This window comes from Budorcas taxicolor, unplaced genomic scaffold (assembly GCF_023091745.1).
Source record: "Budorcas taxicolor isolate Tak-1 unplaced genomic scaffold, Takin1.1 scaffold368, whole genome shotgun sequence".
Lineage (NCBI taxonomy): Eukaryota > Metazoa > Chordata > Mammalia > Artiodactyla > Bovidae > Budorcas > Budorcas taxicolor.
This window is the reverse complement of record NW_026292209.1, coordinates 1-16,593: the sequence shown is the minus strand read 5'-3', so window position 1 is coordinate 16,593 and position 16,593 is coordinate 1. Positions and strand designations below refer to the sequence as shown.

The following is a 16,593-nucleotide window of genomic DNA, read 5'->3' as shown; positions in this document are numbered from 1 at the left end:
GCAGAGTAAGGGCGGGGGCAGAGCATCACGTGATGACGTCGACTCGCGTCCGGCTGTTGCTAAGTTGACAAGAAAACCCCGCGAAAATCTGGGCTCTTTTTGCGTTGCATGTTTTGTTGCTTTCCCCACTCTTCCTTCCTCTCCTCCCCCTAACCTCCGGAGGAGGAAGGATTTTTTAAAAAAAGAATTCCGACCGCTGCCGGGACCCGGAAGCGGAAAGGGCATCTTTGAGGTCGATACTTCCGGGTCACTGGGCGAGTGCGGGATTCCGGGGCCGAGAGAGGGTGGCGGAGCCGGGACCTCGCGTGATTCTCGGAACCCGAGGAGAAGCGGCGTCTGTGGCTATGGCTGTAACTCTCGACAAAGACGCTTATTATCGACGAGTGAAGAGACTGTACAGCAATTGGAGGGTGAGATAGATCCCGTAATTTCCCCAGGGAGCCCCCCTTTGCCATCCCATAATAACCCCGTTTCTCGGCGCCTTTTTTCCCCTTTCCGTCAGGAATTCCCGGGTTCAGGGTCGTGCCCATTTAGTTGCTCCAGGATCATTCACCGTAGGCGACCCCAAGCGCCACCCTGTAGCAGGGAATCCCCCCCGTAATCACCTTACCCTGCGGCCACCACCATCTTCCCCGCGTGCCTGCCCCCGTCATGCATAACAGCCACCTCTCGTAGTTTCTTCCCGCCCTAGAAGAGGCATCATCATTCTTCCCTCCCACTCCGTGATCACGTCTTGCTGCCCCCTCCTCCAGTGTTCATACACACCCACGCACTCGCTCTGTCCTTCCAGAACCAGAGTGTTGTGCCCCAGGTCCCGCCAGAATTACAACCATTTCGTCAAGGATGGATGGAAGGGCCAGAAGGATGAGAATCGGGCTCTTGGCGTTTACCATTTGCGTTGCTCTTGCTGGAGTTAAAAAAAGACATACTGCTCACGCGCAACCGCCTCCTGTTCTAGGCCCTGCCGTGGGTAACACAGAAATCTAACGCTGAAAACCTGCAGGTTTTGGTAATGCAGAAAAACGATGTGATGCTTAAAACCTTATTAGTTTTCTCCGTGGTTGAGGATCCAGGGCACGTGTTTAGAAAAAGAGCTGTTACCGTTTCTAGTCTAAGGATTGGGCATTTTTGATTACTTGAGAAAGTCCGCAATTAAAATTTTATTTTTGTGATGGTAATTTATCAGTTCAAACATTTGATTGCATCCTGTGGTGTCTTCTGAGCTATCCAGCTGAAGTATGACCTCTGAACTGTTGTCATTCAGGGAAGATAAAGCTAAAGAGGGCTTTTTAAAACCTGAAGAGCATCCTGACAAAAATGATCAGTTCTGACTTCAGCATTGTAAATTGCCTTTGAAACTGATCTACTAAAAACTAAGCTATTAAAATTGATCATTTGCCTACCATTCATACTAAAGGTTCCTGTGCAAGTTTTATCTTTTGGGCATAAATGGATTAGATGATTGAAAATAAAATGGGTTTTATGCATTTTATAAGCACAACTAAGGACTATGCTAGACAAAAGCTGAAATAAATTTATTTTAAAAAATTTTATTGGTTAATTTCTACCAGATGTTTTTATAAGTTCTCTCACTGTCATGTTTTAAAGTTTGAACGTAATCCATATTAAAAATACTTTTCTAAATGCCCAGATATTTCCTGAAGATTAATAAGTACTATGATGTGAGTAATAATCAAATGCCTGCCCTTCCACTCATAGGACCCCCCCCCCCCCCAACCCAGTCACACACCTTTGCTGTAGTGGTTGTTGCTAGTCCCAGTGATTCAGAAGTTGATCAAATAACCCTATCTAGACCATTCTTTGAAGCTAAAATTAATTTAGAGCTCAAAGTTCCCATACATGGTAGATAAATGCAAAGCATGTACTAGGGAAATACTTGAGGCCTAAAGACCCATTGGTAAACTCAATGTCGATGACAGTCTTTAAATCCATGAAAGTTAAGTTATTGGCCCTATTTTTTTGTTTGTTTCTCAAATGCTAAAATTTATCTTGGCCCTTCTGTCATTTGAAAGGAGCATGTTAAATGATAAGATCCTGATCTTACAAAGTTACAAGCCAGTATAAAAATGTACTTAGCAAAATTTATATCGTCATTATGAAAAATCTTATTTGAATAGACTTCCTGCCTTGTTATAACTGAGTTTTAATAACTGTGCTTAGACCCCACCTGTCGAATTGCTTTATGCATTGTCTTCCAGGTTACAGCACTTTCATCCCGACCTGCTTAACTAACGATCGTAGTTTCCGGAATAAGTTCTGGTTGTTTATCCTCTTAGGTGCAGCAGGAAAATAGTGAAATACACAGGGGCAAGCTATATTTGCTTTTCTACACTTATTCCTTTTTTGAGTAAGAAAATTGGCCTTGAAATAATAATAACTTGTAGTTAACTATAGAAATCCCAAAACTTGTGTTGTCCACTCCCATCTTCAAAGACAAAAATTAACTAAAAAACTAGTTTAGACTCCACACCCACTTGTAAGTTTTAAATACCCTTAAAGCATTAGCCTTACAGAATGGTGTGGTTGCTTCTTGTAACTCCAGTGCTGTTCACACAACTACCTAGAGTTGTAGAGCATGAAAAGGCTATTTTTTTTTTCTTTTTAAAAATAAGAGTAGGAACTAATGTGTTTCCTCATCTCATTTATCTGCAAGTTGATTTTAAGGTACATTTTGTGAGGCTATTGTAAGTAAGATATATCTCTTAATTACAGTTTAATTATGTCCCGAAAAGAGTTGGATTATCACACACTTCCTTTTTTGAGTAGAAATTTTTCAAACCTTAAACCTTATACCTGAGTGAATAGTGTTATTTTAGGGATAAGATAATGGGCTTTTTTTTTTTAATGAGGACTGCTAGAGCAGGATGAGTTTGCAGCACCTTTCTGTCTCTGCAGTAGAGACCCCTAGGTAGTGACCCTGGGTGGTGAGCATGAGCTTCTCCCCTGTCTTCTTGTACTTACTGGGTCCTTATTCAGAGCTTCCCAGTCTTTTCATGACTGTGATTGTTTTTAACCAAGTGATAGGATTAGTACTTCATGGGGGTACAAGTGGGGAGGTTACCCACTATCTTGGGATCCCAGCTGCTTTGAGAACTGAGGGGAGATTGTACCCATGCATACCTGTAACTCATTTGGGACCTAACTGTTGGGACATGCTGCTGTGTGTGAACCTTGACTTCAGTCATCTGCCTTTTAACCCAGAAGAATTCCATTTAAAAAATCAGAATGGTAGCTGTTTCCCAATGGAATGCTGATCCATTGCATTCATTCATGTGGCACTACACTACCCATCAGGACTGGGGAGTTGAGTGGCCCCAGCCTCGAAGAGGAAGTTTGTGCTCATGGAGAAAACTAATAACCTAGAGCATCAGTGTTTCTCTTGAGTGGTGATTTCTGGCTCTTTGCTGATTTTTGTTGTGGACAAGTTCTTGTTCTGGATTGCTCTGTAAGACTAGGCAGTGACTTTTGTGGCTTAGGAAGGTTCTTTGAAATGGGCAATTTTCATACTGCTTTTAACAAGATGACAGTTTGCTTCTACCTATCTCGGTTGTTCACTTATCTCTGGAGTGAACTAGAGAAAGGTTTAAATAGTGCTTTGGTTTCTTGAGTAAAGAGGAAGGCTAGATAGAAGTAAATACCTGGGCAGGTTGAGATTCATTTATTCTGTCTTACTCATTTTTGTTTATTTTTTTTGCCACTATTACAAGTGCAGTGCCTGGCATGTAGTAGGCCCTCATTAAACGCTGATAATTTGATTTTTGAGCTTTTATACATCCCCATCTTGGTTTGAAGAGATTTTTATGGAGGCTGTACTTAGTGTGATCATAAGTCTTACCTTTTCTGAAACTGTCTACCTGTTATCCCTGTGTAATTAATGGCATACCTTTTTATTCTCAGAGTTGTATCAGTTTGGGTGATGAGTTAGATTCGTATCCTTGGTATAACTAGAGACTTAAAAAATGTTTCCTCTGGTAATGCGATACCCTTTTAGCTTCAAAGGAAGATAGTTGTTCCTCTGCTGCATATTCTCCCAACTTTTATCATTCAGGCACCACTGTCACAGTTTTTGCTGATTCCTTACCGCTTGTATTATTGATATCTACCTTGCATTTTAAAAAAAAATCCGTTTTAGTCATGTAATACATACATACGTTTTAAAATAACAGATTGTTCTAAAAGCCTTAGCATAAGAAACTGTCACCTGCCACAGAAGCACCCACTTTCCAGTTCTTCACTTCCTTTTATATTTTAAAGTAATATCTATATACTGCTATCAATATTTCTTGGTTTATCAGTTTTAGATATTAACCCTTGTTTTGGTAGAATTAGGATTTAAATTTAACTTACACCATAACATTTCAATTTCCCTTCCTCCTGATACTTCCTGTAAATTTCTTGACATAGTTATGAAATATTTAAGCCTACAGAAAGGTAAAAGAAATTTCCAGTGAGAACTCATGTGCCCCCCCCACCTAGTTTATACAATTAATATTTTTATCATACTTTATCACATATTCATCCCTCTGTGATTTTTTTTTCCCCAGTTTTTAGTAAAATCAGTTTACATTGTTACACTCATGTAACTATTTTCACTGCTGGGTGAGGTAATAAAGTATAATTAAGTTACTATTAAGTTTTTTCATTTTTCCTGGCATTAATGATTGCTTCAGTTTTTCTCCTCTTTTAAATGTCCTTAGCCTTAATTTTTTCTTGTAGATCTGTTGTAATCTTATCAGTCTTTTATTCTATAATTTTCATGCTCAACAGAGATTTTATTCTGTTTTTTTATTTTAACCACCACCACCCACTCAACCTTACATTATTCTGCTCTGTCTGTGCAGGTTGCGTTCCAGTCTGTTGAACCTTGGAACTTCCAGTGTCCCCTATATCCAGCAGTCCATGTTGTGATTTTTTTTTTCCTTTGTTTTGTTAAAGCGTTTCTCTAAGAGGTTCTTAGGAAAGGATACGGAGAATAGATGTTTCTTGAGCCATTATGTGTCTTAAAAAGTTTTGTCTCTACTTTTCGTTAATAATAATAGTTCAGTTAGTATAAAATTCAAGGTTGAAAATCTCTGAGAATTCTGCTCAGAATTTGTCAACTATCTGTCAGCCTTCAAGCATTCAGTATTTCTTTTGAGAAGGGTGATGTGATTCTACTTCCTGTTCCAATATATATGGCCTATTGTTCTCTGTAAAACATCTCTTTATTCCTCATGTTTTGATATTTCACTGCCTTGGTATGAATCTTTTCTTTTTTTTAACCCTTTGCATTGAGTTGGGAAGTGGGGGGCCATTTTAGTCTGAAGACTCACATCTGTCAGTGCTGGAATTTTGCTTTCTTTGATCATTTTCTCCCCTCCATTTCCTCAGTGATCTGTTCCTCCCCTGCTCCCCCAGAAATTCCTGCTTAGTGGGGTTTAGAACTTTTGGCTTAAATTTGTTATCTTTTTCATTTCATTTTCTATCTCTTTATTGTCTACTTCCAGATGCTGTTTCTTGACTTCATCACATTTTTTTTCCATAAGTTCTTTCTTATCCCCTCTTTTTTCTTGCTTGATAGATATACTATATTTATTTCTTGTATTGGGGGTGTTTTATTTTTATCTTCTGTCCTCTGCCATGTCTGTTTCCCCTGGATTTCTTTGCTTTCTCTCTTACGTGTTGAACACTTCACAAAAGTCAAATTGAGCCTTGGCTACTCGTTTGTGTTAAGACTACGGTAATAAGAAGCTGGTGGGAAGCTCTGCATGAATAGGATCTCTCAACTAGTAGAGAGGTTGTGGTAGGGTAAATAGATTAGCTTATTCCCTGGAGAACCCCTCAGATACTGGCAGTATCCTCGAGTATTTTCTGGGAATTTGGTGGTGACCAAAGAAAAACTCTCTAATTCTTGTCTTTGGGGCAGTTGTTCAAAAAAACAGACTTTCTGGAGGAGGAAATGGCAACCCACTCCAGTTTTCTTGCCTGGAAAACCCCATGAACAGAGGAGCCTGGAGGGATCTCAAGCAGACAGGACTTAGCGACTGTGCATGCATACACAGGAAAGTGCTCTTGGCATTTATTAAGGTGAGGGAGAGAAATGGTCAATTGAAAGACAATTGACTATTTTCTACCAAACAGTGTTTGTTCTACCAAACAGTGTTTGAACTAAGCTCTGTCTTCTTATTTCTAAAAGTAACTACATTTAAAAAGTCCACTTAGGATTCAATGCAAGAAAAATTTCTGCTAATAAAATTGTATTCTTTCTATTAAACTAAGAGAACAATTTAACCTACTATTTCCATTTTGGTCTTGTCTCCTAGGAGTCTCCGAACTAAAATAATGCTTAATTTCTGCTATGATTCTCAATATCTACATAATTTTAGGTTCTAGCCTAATAATTTTGAATTTTGCTGTTACCTCTGTTTTAATACCAGAAGCCACCTCCATTTGTATTTTGATAATACAGAATTTATGTTAAAATCAATTAAATCATTGACTTAAAAAAAAACAGACTTTCATTGAATTCCTCAGCATTTATTAATTGCCTTCTGCTGGACCTACTATCTAGAGCTTTTTGAGCCCCTTTCTTCAGAGAATGCATTGTTTTTGTGGGAGGGTTAGGAGTTTTCTCAGGGCTTTCACGAACTAGGGACTTAAGCTTGCTGACCAGACTTCTGTTGTTAGCCCTGAACTTACCATGTATGATATGTCCCTTTTCCCTTCTCTAATACTTGGTGCCTCCTGAGTCCTGAGCCTATAAGGGCTTTAATGAGATACACACACTTAACATTGATATCTTCTGGCTAAGAATGCCTATCAGGCACTTAGTCATTTACCACTCTCGCATCTTCCAAAAAACTCTACCCTTAGTACATAATGCTTTCCAAGTCTGTCTGTGTTGTTGGAGATGGAAAAATTTCATTTGTTTTTAATGACTGAGTATAGTATTTCATTGTATATGGGGGTGTGTATATACACCCCACATCTTTATCTGTTCATCTGTTGACGGACACTTAGGTTGCTTCCATATCTTGGCTGTTGTAAATAATTCTGCAGTGAACATTGCGGCACATATATCTTTTCAAAGTAATATTTTCATTTTCTTCAGATATATACCCAGGAGTAGAATTGTTGATCATATGATAGTTCTAATTTTTGGTTTTTGGGCAACCTCCATACTGTACAGTGGCTGCACAAATTTACATTCCCACCAATGGATTACACAAGGGTTCCTTTTTTTCCACATCCTTGCCCGCATTTGTTATTTGTGTTCTTTTTGATGATAGCCATTCTAGCTGGTGTGAGAATACCTTGTTGTGGTTTTGATTTGCAATTCTCTAGTGATTAATGATGTTAAAACTTTTTCATGTTGGCCATGTGTGTGTCTATTTTGGAAAAATGGTCTTCTGCCCATTTTCTAATAGGGTTTTTTTTTTTTTTAATATATATTGAGTTGTGTGAACTGTTTATCTATTTTGGATATATATATTAGTTCATATCATTTGTAAATGTTTTCGCCCATTTAAAGGGTTTTCTTTTCATTTTGTCAGTGGTTTGCTGTACAAAAGCTTTTAGTTTAATTAGGTCTCATTTGTTTATTTTTGCTTTTGTTTCCTTTGCTTTAGGAGAGAGATCCAAAAAATATATTGCTATAATTTATGTGAGAGTATTTTGCCTGTGTTTCTTCTACATTTTGGTCTTTAATAATAATGGTGGCAAACACATAGTAGTTACTGTGAGCTAGGCACTATTCTAAGTATTTCATATACATTTGCTAGTTTAATTCTCACAGCAACACTTACAGATGTGAAGATGTAGGATATTGGAACACAGAAAGATTGGGTCACAATAAGGGGTGAGGTCATGGCTTTGAGCCCAGGCAGGCTGTCTTCAGAGTGAGCCCTCACCCAATAGGCTTACTGTCTCTCTCTACGTAAAAGGCAGAAAAGTTAGTCAAATGATCCTAGGTCTCCTTGTAGATAAAAATCAGGAACTTCCCAAAGAAATTCATTTTTATCTTTAGGACCCCAATGAAAGTATTCTGTTCTTTTAACTGAAAGAGACAGAGGTGGTAGAAAAGTATATCTTTATACTGTTATAATACTTGTATCCTAATGAAAAATATCCATCTTAATATGTGTATTTTAATTAGAATTTCAGCACCTCTTTTTTTAAAAGCTAAATCATTAGTGTGAGAACTGCCTATGTGTTTGTGTGGGAGTTTTGAGTGTGCTAGGTCTTGATTGGGGGTTCTGAATATAATGATGCCTACTGCAGCTAAAGTTTTATCATGAGGCTTACAGGTTACATACAGAAAGTGCCTGCTCAGTAAATACTGTTCCCATCTGAAACACCTGTTTCAGCAACACTTGAGTGTTAAGTGGACCAGACAGACTGGAAAGTGGGAGAATTTGGTGACAGAGCGGATTGGGTGAATGTTGAGAGTCTGCACACCAGGAGTCACTGCTGTAAAATGGTTCATCTCAAAAAGGGAGCACAGGAATTTGTCCAGATTTGACAAGGGGCCAAGCCTGAGTCCTAAAGATCTCCCAAGCAGAAGAGGTTAGGTGGGAATCTGAGGCTGTTGAAGCAGCAGAGTTGAGCCCCAGCTATCTCAAATAGCCAGTGCTTGGAACTGACTGTACAACTGGTCCTGGGGCAGCAGCAGCTAGCCTTGTGGCTTTTTTTTTTTTGCCCCACACCCCCAATATTTTTTTGTTATTCATTTGTTTGTTTGTTTATTCATTTATTTTTTTGGCCACAGTGTGCAGCATCTGGGATCTTAGTACCATGACCAGGAATCAAACCCATGCTCCTTGCAGTGGCAGCATGGAGTCTTACCCACTGGACCACCAGGAAAGTCCCCCACTCCAGTACTTTAAAACAAATTCCAGGCATAAATTAATCTGAAAATATTTTAGTATTGTATATGATTTATTAAAATGTTACTGTGGGTAACATTATTTTTGTTTAATTTGTGTTTAATTGGAGGATAATTGCTTTGTAACGTTGCATTGGTTTTAGCTGTACAACGAATGAATCAGCTACAAGTATACATATAACCCCTCCTTGAGCCTCCCCCCCACCCTACTCCCATCATGGAAGTTTTACAAGTGGATTATTAATCTCCCACAGTTTCAGAAGACTATTTTCAGATTTAATCTGTATTTATATGCCTTATAAGATTTGAAAATACAAAACAGTGTCCAGGGCTTTGCTGTCAAAATTGTTGACTTTATTGTAATCCTTTTCATTGAATCACATTTTTAGAAAAAACTGTATTGAAATTTATTATCTTTAGATATTCTGCATTTATTTCTCCTGGTGTTTATAAAGAATCAGTCAAATATTCTATGAAATGGTCAGAGCAGCTGGGTTCCAAGAGAGATTAGGATTCATCCTCTCACGTTTTTGATGGACAGTAGAAAACCAGACATTTTATATTAATGGAAATCCTTGAGATTTGGTGGATTGGTTTCCCATATCCTCATAAAAAATCTGAGTACGTAGGTCTTTTTTTCTCACTTCCTATTTTCAGTTATGTTGAGATAACTTTGTATGGTTTTCCTATGTTATTAATGATTAATTATGTAATTATATTCTTTGTATATCACTAACTCAATGGACATGAACTTGAGCAAGGTCTGGGAGATAGTGGACGACAGAGGAGCCTGGTATGCTGCAGTCCATGGAATTGTAGAGTCAGACACAGCTTAGTGACCGAACAACAACTTTTTAAAAATTTATTACTGTGTATTTTGAATTTTTGTGCATGTTGATACCCTTTTCTTTGTGGAAAAATTTTGACTAAGATTTTAAGTATCAAAAAATACTAAAAGAGACTTTTTGGTTAGTTTCAGTGGTATTTTTGAAGACATGTTTAGGGAAAAAATTTATGTATTGGTAGCCAAAACACATAAATATAGGGGAGTACCTGTTGCTAATTTTGGGGGGTTATCAAGGTACTAGTAATGCTGTTGCCACAGAATCCCATGTTCACTGAAGAACTGGAATGTACATGGCAGAGCGGGGAGGAGAGACGACCTGATGCCACAGTTCGTGTTATGCCACATCAGGGATCGCAGAACAGTGGTCCCCAACCCTGATAACAGGACCCTTTTACAGTCTTAAATTATTCCGCTCCCCACAACCTTTCTTTATATAGGCTTGATCAAATATAGAAAGAAATTTGGCTTCGTACATACATAAAGTTGGAAAAGGGAGAAATTTTAATAAACTCTTCAGATAACTGGATAGTCTTTGTTACTACACTAAAACTCAAAGTAGTTAATCGCTCGCTCGCTCTCTTTTTTTTTTTTGGCCTCTCGGCTTATGGGATCTTAGTTGTCTGACCAGGGTTTGAACCTGGGCCCTTGGCAGTCAAAATGCTGAGTCCTAACCACTGGACTGGCAGGGAATTCCCTGGAAGTGGTTATCTCTTGAAAGTTAGTTGTAATGTGGAATTTAAAACCACAACAGTGACCTTTCATACTCAAGTTACAATTTTGTAACATCATTTGCTGGTTATTTGGAAAATATTGTTCCCTCAGTTGTATACATCTGGTAAATGTACACGCTTCATTATATAATGTTGGAGAATTGTGTATGTTAATATTCTGCTGATATCATCAGAAAAGTTCTTGAATAAGTTGAGAAGTTGTCAAGTTCACAATGGTGAGTACAAGGTTTTCCAATTTTGATTTCTGTTTGAAGGCTCAAATTTCATCATTAACAACACATTTCTTTCATTTTCCTTGAAGTGATAGACTCACTTCATTCATTTTTGAGAAAATGTATGCTAGATATCCAAGTCTGTGACTAGTTTATTACTGAAGTAATTGAATTGATACAAGTGCTTTTCCTTGAGACAGCTGTCATACTTCAATGTACACACAGAAGTGCTTTGGATGTGCTTTCCATTTCTTCACACAGACTATTAAAAAGACATATATTCAAAGATTAGGATTTTATAATATTAGTCATTTTTACTGTATCAAGGACATTTTCTAAGTGAAACTGGCTTTTTTTTTTCCTTTCTATTGAGTGTGTAGTAGTGATGAACATAGCTTGGTGCCACTACCTTGATTTATGCTAAGGCACTAGCAGTTTTAATTACCATTGTTTTTGCATCATCAGTGGGAACTAATGATAAAATCTTACTAACCTGAAGGTAAACATTTTCTCAGTGAAAATCAGCGAGGGAATGTATAAGGTTACTATATAGTAACTCCTTTGGGTTATATATTTTGTTTTGCTAGAGAAATGCAGCAGAACCCTCAATTGCTATTTTATTTGGATCCAGATTGGCATCCAGGAGTCTTAAAATATGGAAGAATCTTAAAGAAATTTTTTAAAATTAAGATATTATTGATTTATAGCATTATGTATGTAGGTTTTGTTTTGTTTTGGCCATGCCACATGTCTTGTATGATCTTGGTTCCCCAACCAGGGATCGAACCAAGGCCCCCTACAGTGGAAGCTCAAAGTCCTAACCAATGTACCACCAGGGCATTCCCTGTAGATATTTTTCTTGACTTTATAGGGAAATCAGAGATTTGACCTTACAGCTCACAGTTATCAGTGCTTTGGTTTTATAGAAGAGTTCAGGAGTAGCTAATGGTTGGAGGACTCACAGATCTCAATTTCAGGACTTAATACAAAGCTGCAGTAATCAAAGCAATATACTAGTGTAAGGGCAGTCATGTAACTCAGTGGAACAAAATTGAGAATCCAGAAATAAACCTTCACATTTACATCATTTCTTTTTTGATGTGGTGCCAAGACAATTTGGGGGCGGGAAAAGAGGTTAGGCCCTTCCTTACACTGAACACAAACTTTACTCAAAATGAGGCATAAATGTAAGTATAAGAGCTAAAACTGTAAAACTTCTATAGAAGAAAGTATAGTTATATCTTCATGTCCTTGGGTTAGGCAAAGCCACCTTACATGTGACATCAAAAGCACAAGAAAAGAATTTGGACTTCTTCAGAATAAAAAACTTTCGTGCTTCAAAGGACATCCATACAAAAGTGAAAGGAAAATCCATTGAACAGGAGAAAAAAATGCAAATCATATCTGATAAGAGACTTTTACGTATAAAAAAGAACTCTTACGACTTAGTAATAAAGCAATAACCCAGAGTGGGAAAAGGATCTGAACACACACTTCTCCAAATAGGTATACAAATCATCAGAATCACGTGACTGGGAGCTCAGTCAAGATCATTGACCATTGTGGAAATACAAATCAAAACTGCAGTGAGATACTTCATACCCATTGGATGGCTATAATAAAGTTAAGTGTTGGTCAGCATGTGGAGAAATTGGAACCCTCACACATTACTTTTGGGAAAGAAATTTGTGAAACAGTGCAGGCATTTTAGAAAACAGTCTTGTGTTTCCTCAGAAAGTTAAATATAGAGTTACTATATAAGTAGCAATTCCTCACCTAGATATATACTCAAGAGAAATACGTGCACAGAAAAACTTACTAATGTTTATAGCAGCATTATTCATAATAGCCAAAAAATGGAAACAATTCAAATATCCAACAGTTGAATGGATATAATGTAGTATGTTCACATAATGGAATATTACTTAGCAATAAAATGGGATGTGGTATTGACATATGCTAAAACATACGAACCATGAAAAAATATTATGTCCATAATAGACAAATCCTTAGGGACAGATGAGATTAGTGGTTGCTAGGACTGAGAGGAGGTGGATAATTATTGCTAATGGGTTTTGGGGGGGAGAGATAAAAATTTCTAAAATTAGATTGTGATGGTTGTGTAACTGAATACACTGAAAACCACTGAATTTTACACTTAAAGTTGGTGAATTGTATATGAATTTTGTCTCAGAAAGCTATTTTAAAAATAGAGTAAGTAATTACAGTAAGGTTGCCAAGTATATATGTACCTAAAACTTTGAATTTCCATGAGGAAAAAATTATGTGTATCTTGGATATATTCCTGTTGTGCTCATATGAAAAGAAAATAACCAAATTATCTACTCTGCCTTTCAGAAAGGAGAAGATGAGTATGCCAATGTTGATGCCATTGTTGTATCAGTGGGTGTTGATGAAGAAATTGTTTATGCTAAATCAACTGCCTTACAGGTGAGAAGTTTACAGCAGTGTTTAGCCCTGAGAGTCATTGAATCAGCTACTGTTCAGTATGGTAGCCACTAGCCGCATTAAAATTTAAGCTCCTCAGTCCTCAGTCTCAAGTACTCTGTAGTGGCTATCGTGATAAACAGAGGATGTGTAGAATAGTTCTTTCACAAAAAGTTCGGTAAACATTACTGACTAATCTCATTTCATTGGAATCTATATCCAGGTTCTCACACTACAAGATTATTTTGAAGTTAATTCCAGATACTTTATTTTAGACATATAAATATATTGATTTTTTTTGTATCTGTTCACACTTGTCTTTTCCCATAGACATGGCTCTTTGGTTATGAACTAACTGATACTATCATGGTATTCTGTGATGACAAAATCATCTTTATGGCCAGCAAGAAAAAAGTGGAGTTCTTGAAACAGATTGCCAACACTAAGGGCAATGAGAATGCTAACGGAGCCCCTGCTATCACACTACTCGTACGAGAAAAGGTCAGAACAGACAAAGAATTCGTCATAAATAAGAAAGAATGTTTTAAAGTGGTAAACAGAAAAGCCTCCTAGGAATTCAGAAATACAAGGGGAAGATTTTAGCTAACTGTCATTTGTTAGAAAGATAGAAAAGAGTTCAATAATCCTATCAGTTTGCAGTAACACAAATGGGTAATGAAATTATGGTGAAAACTAACTATCCATGCTTGAGGATACTTCTCTTAGTATCTTAATTAGGACAAAAATCTTTAAATATCCTTAAGGAAAGGTATATCTCATTTCCAATTTTTATCAAATGTAATCTTTTTTTCTTGCCCACCTGACAAAGATTTCTTTTCAGAATGTTGTTCACCTTTGTATTTCAGTTTCTTAGCTCTTCCTGAAGTAAAGAATAGTCTTCTCAGCTTATGTGGCACTTCACTTAAACATATAAATATATCCAAAGAAATTTTGTGTAAACTTTTGGTATACTACAGTCTTCCCTAAATAAATAGGTAGGAAAAGGGGAGATAGAATTTATTTCTTTCCATAGTTTAGAATATTCTCTACCTAGTCCTAGTAGAACATAGATGTCTAATTCTTAAACTAAACCCCTGTTTTCTCCCTGTGGCACTGACAGAATGAAAGTAACAAGAGCAGCTTTGACAAAATGATTGAAGCCATTAAAGAAAGCAAGAATGGCAAGAAGATTGGAGTGTTCAGCAAAGACAAATTTCCAGGAGAGTTCATGAAGAGCTGGAACGACTGCCTCAACAAAGAGGGTTTTGACAAAGTAAGAATATTCTGGAAACAAGCACATTGAGAGTTGAGAAGACAAAATTGTGAGGGGCTTTCACAGCTGATATTGCAGAGACTTTGTTTTGAGAAAGCCGCATATTCATTCACATTTCCATTTTCAGTTCCTGTTGCTGAGTGGTTAACCAATTCACTTTTCAGTTAGGAGTGAGGCATTCAGGAGACAGTTCAGCTACTCTGGAGGGAAATTGAGGAAAATCTGTTGTCCAAAAAACTTTTTTTCTTTTCTGTCTTCCTTCTCCAGCCTTTACAGAAATCTCAAGAGAGGCATTTACATTTACACTTTAAATGATGTGTTAGTTCATTGCCTGTTAGAATACACCAATGACCTGGTAAAGCGTTCTTTCAGATGTTTATTCAATCCAAGAAGAGAATATTTAGATATTCTGCAAACCGCTGATAGTTTGCTAAATAACCAGACATAGTCACTGATAATATTTGAACTGGGGGAGAGAGATTTCTTTAGCAGTTCTGTGTCTGCATGTTAGGAACTGTTTATCCGTTTGACTGCAGATAGACATCAGTGCAGTTGTGGCCTATACCATTGCTGTAAAGGAGGATGGAGAACTCAATCTAATGAAGAAAGCAGCTAGCATCACCTCTGAGGTCTTCAACAAATTCTTCAAGGAAAGAGTCATGGAAATAGTTGATGCAGATGAGGTAAATTGGGGGTGGGAGTGTCTTTTCACTGTTATAATGAAGTAAGTCCCTCCCATGCAGTGTTTTTTAGGTTGTGTTGAGCTTCCTTTGGTAGATTAAAGTTGGTGGTGTGTACTTGTGCCAGCTCTCTTTGAGAATAACTATAAACGTCCACTGTAGTTTCTGGAGCCTACCCAGTATGTCACTTGAGAATTCTTTGAATAGCTGCAAATTCCACATATTCTCTAAATTTGCTTTTGCGTGTACACCAGTGTGTTATCTGGTACATAAACCACTTCATAAGACTACTTTGGCATCCTATATGATATCAGGATACATGTTGTTTTCAAATGGTCATGTCCAAAAACCCAGCACCGTTCTGCCACCCTATAGTAAGTATTGTTTTATTTCTGGGTATTTTTATAGAAAGTTCGACACAGCAAACTGGCTGAGTCAGTGGAAAAGGCCATAGAAGAGAAAAAATACCTTGCTGGGGCAGACCCTTCTACTGTGGAAATGTGTTACCCTCCTATCATTCAGAGTGGTGGCAACTATAACCTCAAGTTCAGTGTGGTGAGGTGAGTATGAGAATTTCAAAATATAAAACAACCGGAGCACTTCAGCCTTTGGCCTGTTTTTTCTTAGACTCATTCTGGGATTCAAAAAAATAGGAAGAAAAAGAATAACCATTAGCCTGCCTCCTGCATTATCTTCTTGTCTTATTCTGTGTATAGTTTAATTTATTTCACATAGTTATTCATTTCTTACTTGAGTATTTGATTGTAAGCATTTTCCAGATGACTAAAAATGACAAGAAAAAAATGCAAAACATGTTTAAAAAATAAAAATCTTGCTAGATATATCATAATTATTCCCCTTCTAATTTTTAAAAATACTGTAAAGAATGCTATTCATCGGGGCTGGTGGAAAGGTGATGGCTTACCATCATACTGTTCGATTATAATGCATAAAATTCAGTATAACTTTTGCATATTTGGGATACAACTTTCCAGAGCCTTTATAAACTGACGTGGTTTAAAAAAAAAAAATGTTTAGGTCATTTTTTCTACTTCAGCTTTGGGATATAGCAGGTCAAAATTGTGATTACAGATGTGTATGCCAGGTATGGTAAGGACTTCACAAGTTTGTGTAATGAGATGCTTTCTCCCTGTGGTCTCTAGTGACAAGAACCATATGCATTTTGGGGCCATTACCTGTGCCATGGGTATTCGCTTCAAGTCTTACTGCTCCAACCTTGTTCGCACTTTGATGGTTGATCCTTCTCAGGAGGTTCAAGAAAATTACAACTTTTTGCTTCAGCTGCAAGAGGAGCTGTTAAAGGAACTAAGACATGGTAATGTGTGCCTTAGATAAGGTTTAGAAATTGTGTAACAAAAATGTAGCATTTGTGGGACTGTTTATCCCTGAGGCTCTTGTACTGTAAATAGAATTAGATTTTACTAACCTCCAATCATCCTACCATTTAGTTCTTCAATGTACTTTTCTTTTATGCAGGAATGGTTACTGTGGTTCTAT

At 37.3% G+C, this 16,593-nt stretch overlaps 1 protein-coding gene across 1 annotated transcript; it reads left to right on the top strand.

The window, feature by feature from the left end:
* Positions 1-286: 286 nt before the first annotated feature.
* On the top strand, positions 287-16,411 carry LOC128071350 (FACT complex subunit SPT16-like; the record flags this gene model as incomplete). Its single annotated transcript, XM_052664227.1, has 7 exons — positions 287-410; positions 13,033-13,125; positions 13,453-13,623; positions 14,243-14,395; positions 14,932-15,078; positions 15,484-15,635; positions 16,239-16,411. Coding segments are annotated over exons 1-7 (955 nt in total), but the record flags the coding sequence as incomplete, so codon positions are not given.
* Positions 16,412-16,593: the final 182 nt, after the last annotated feature.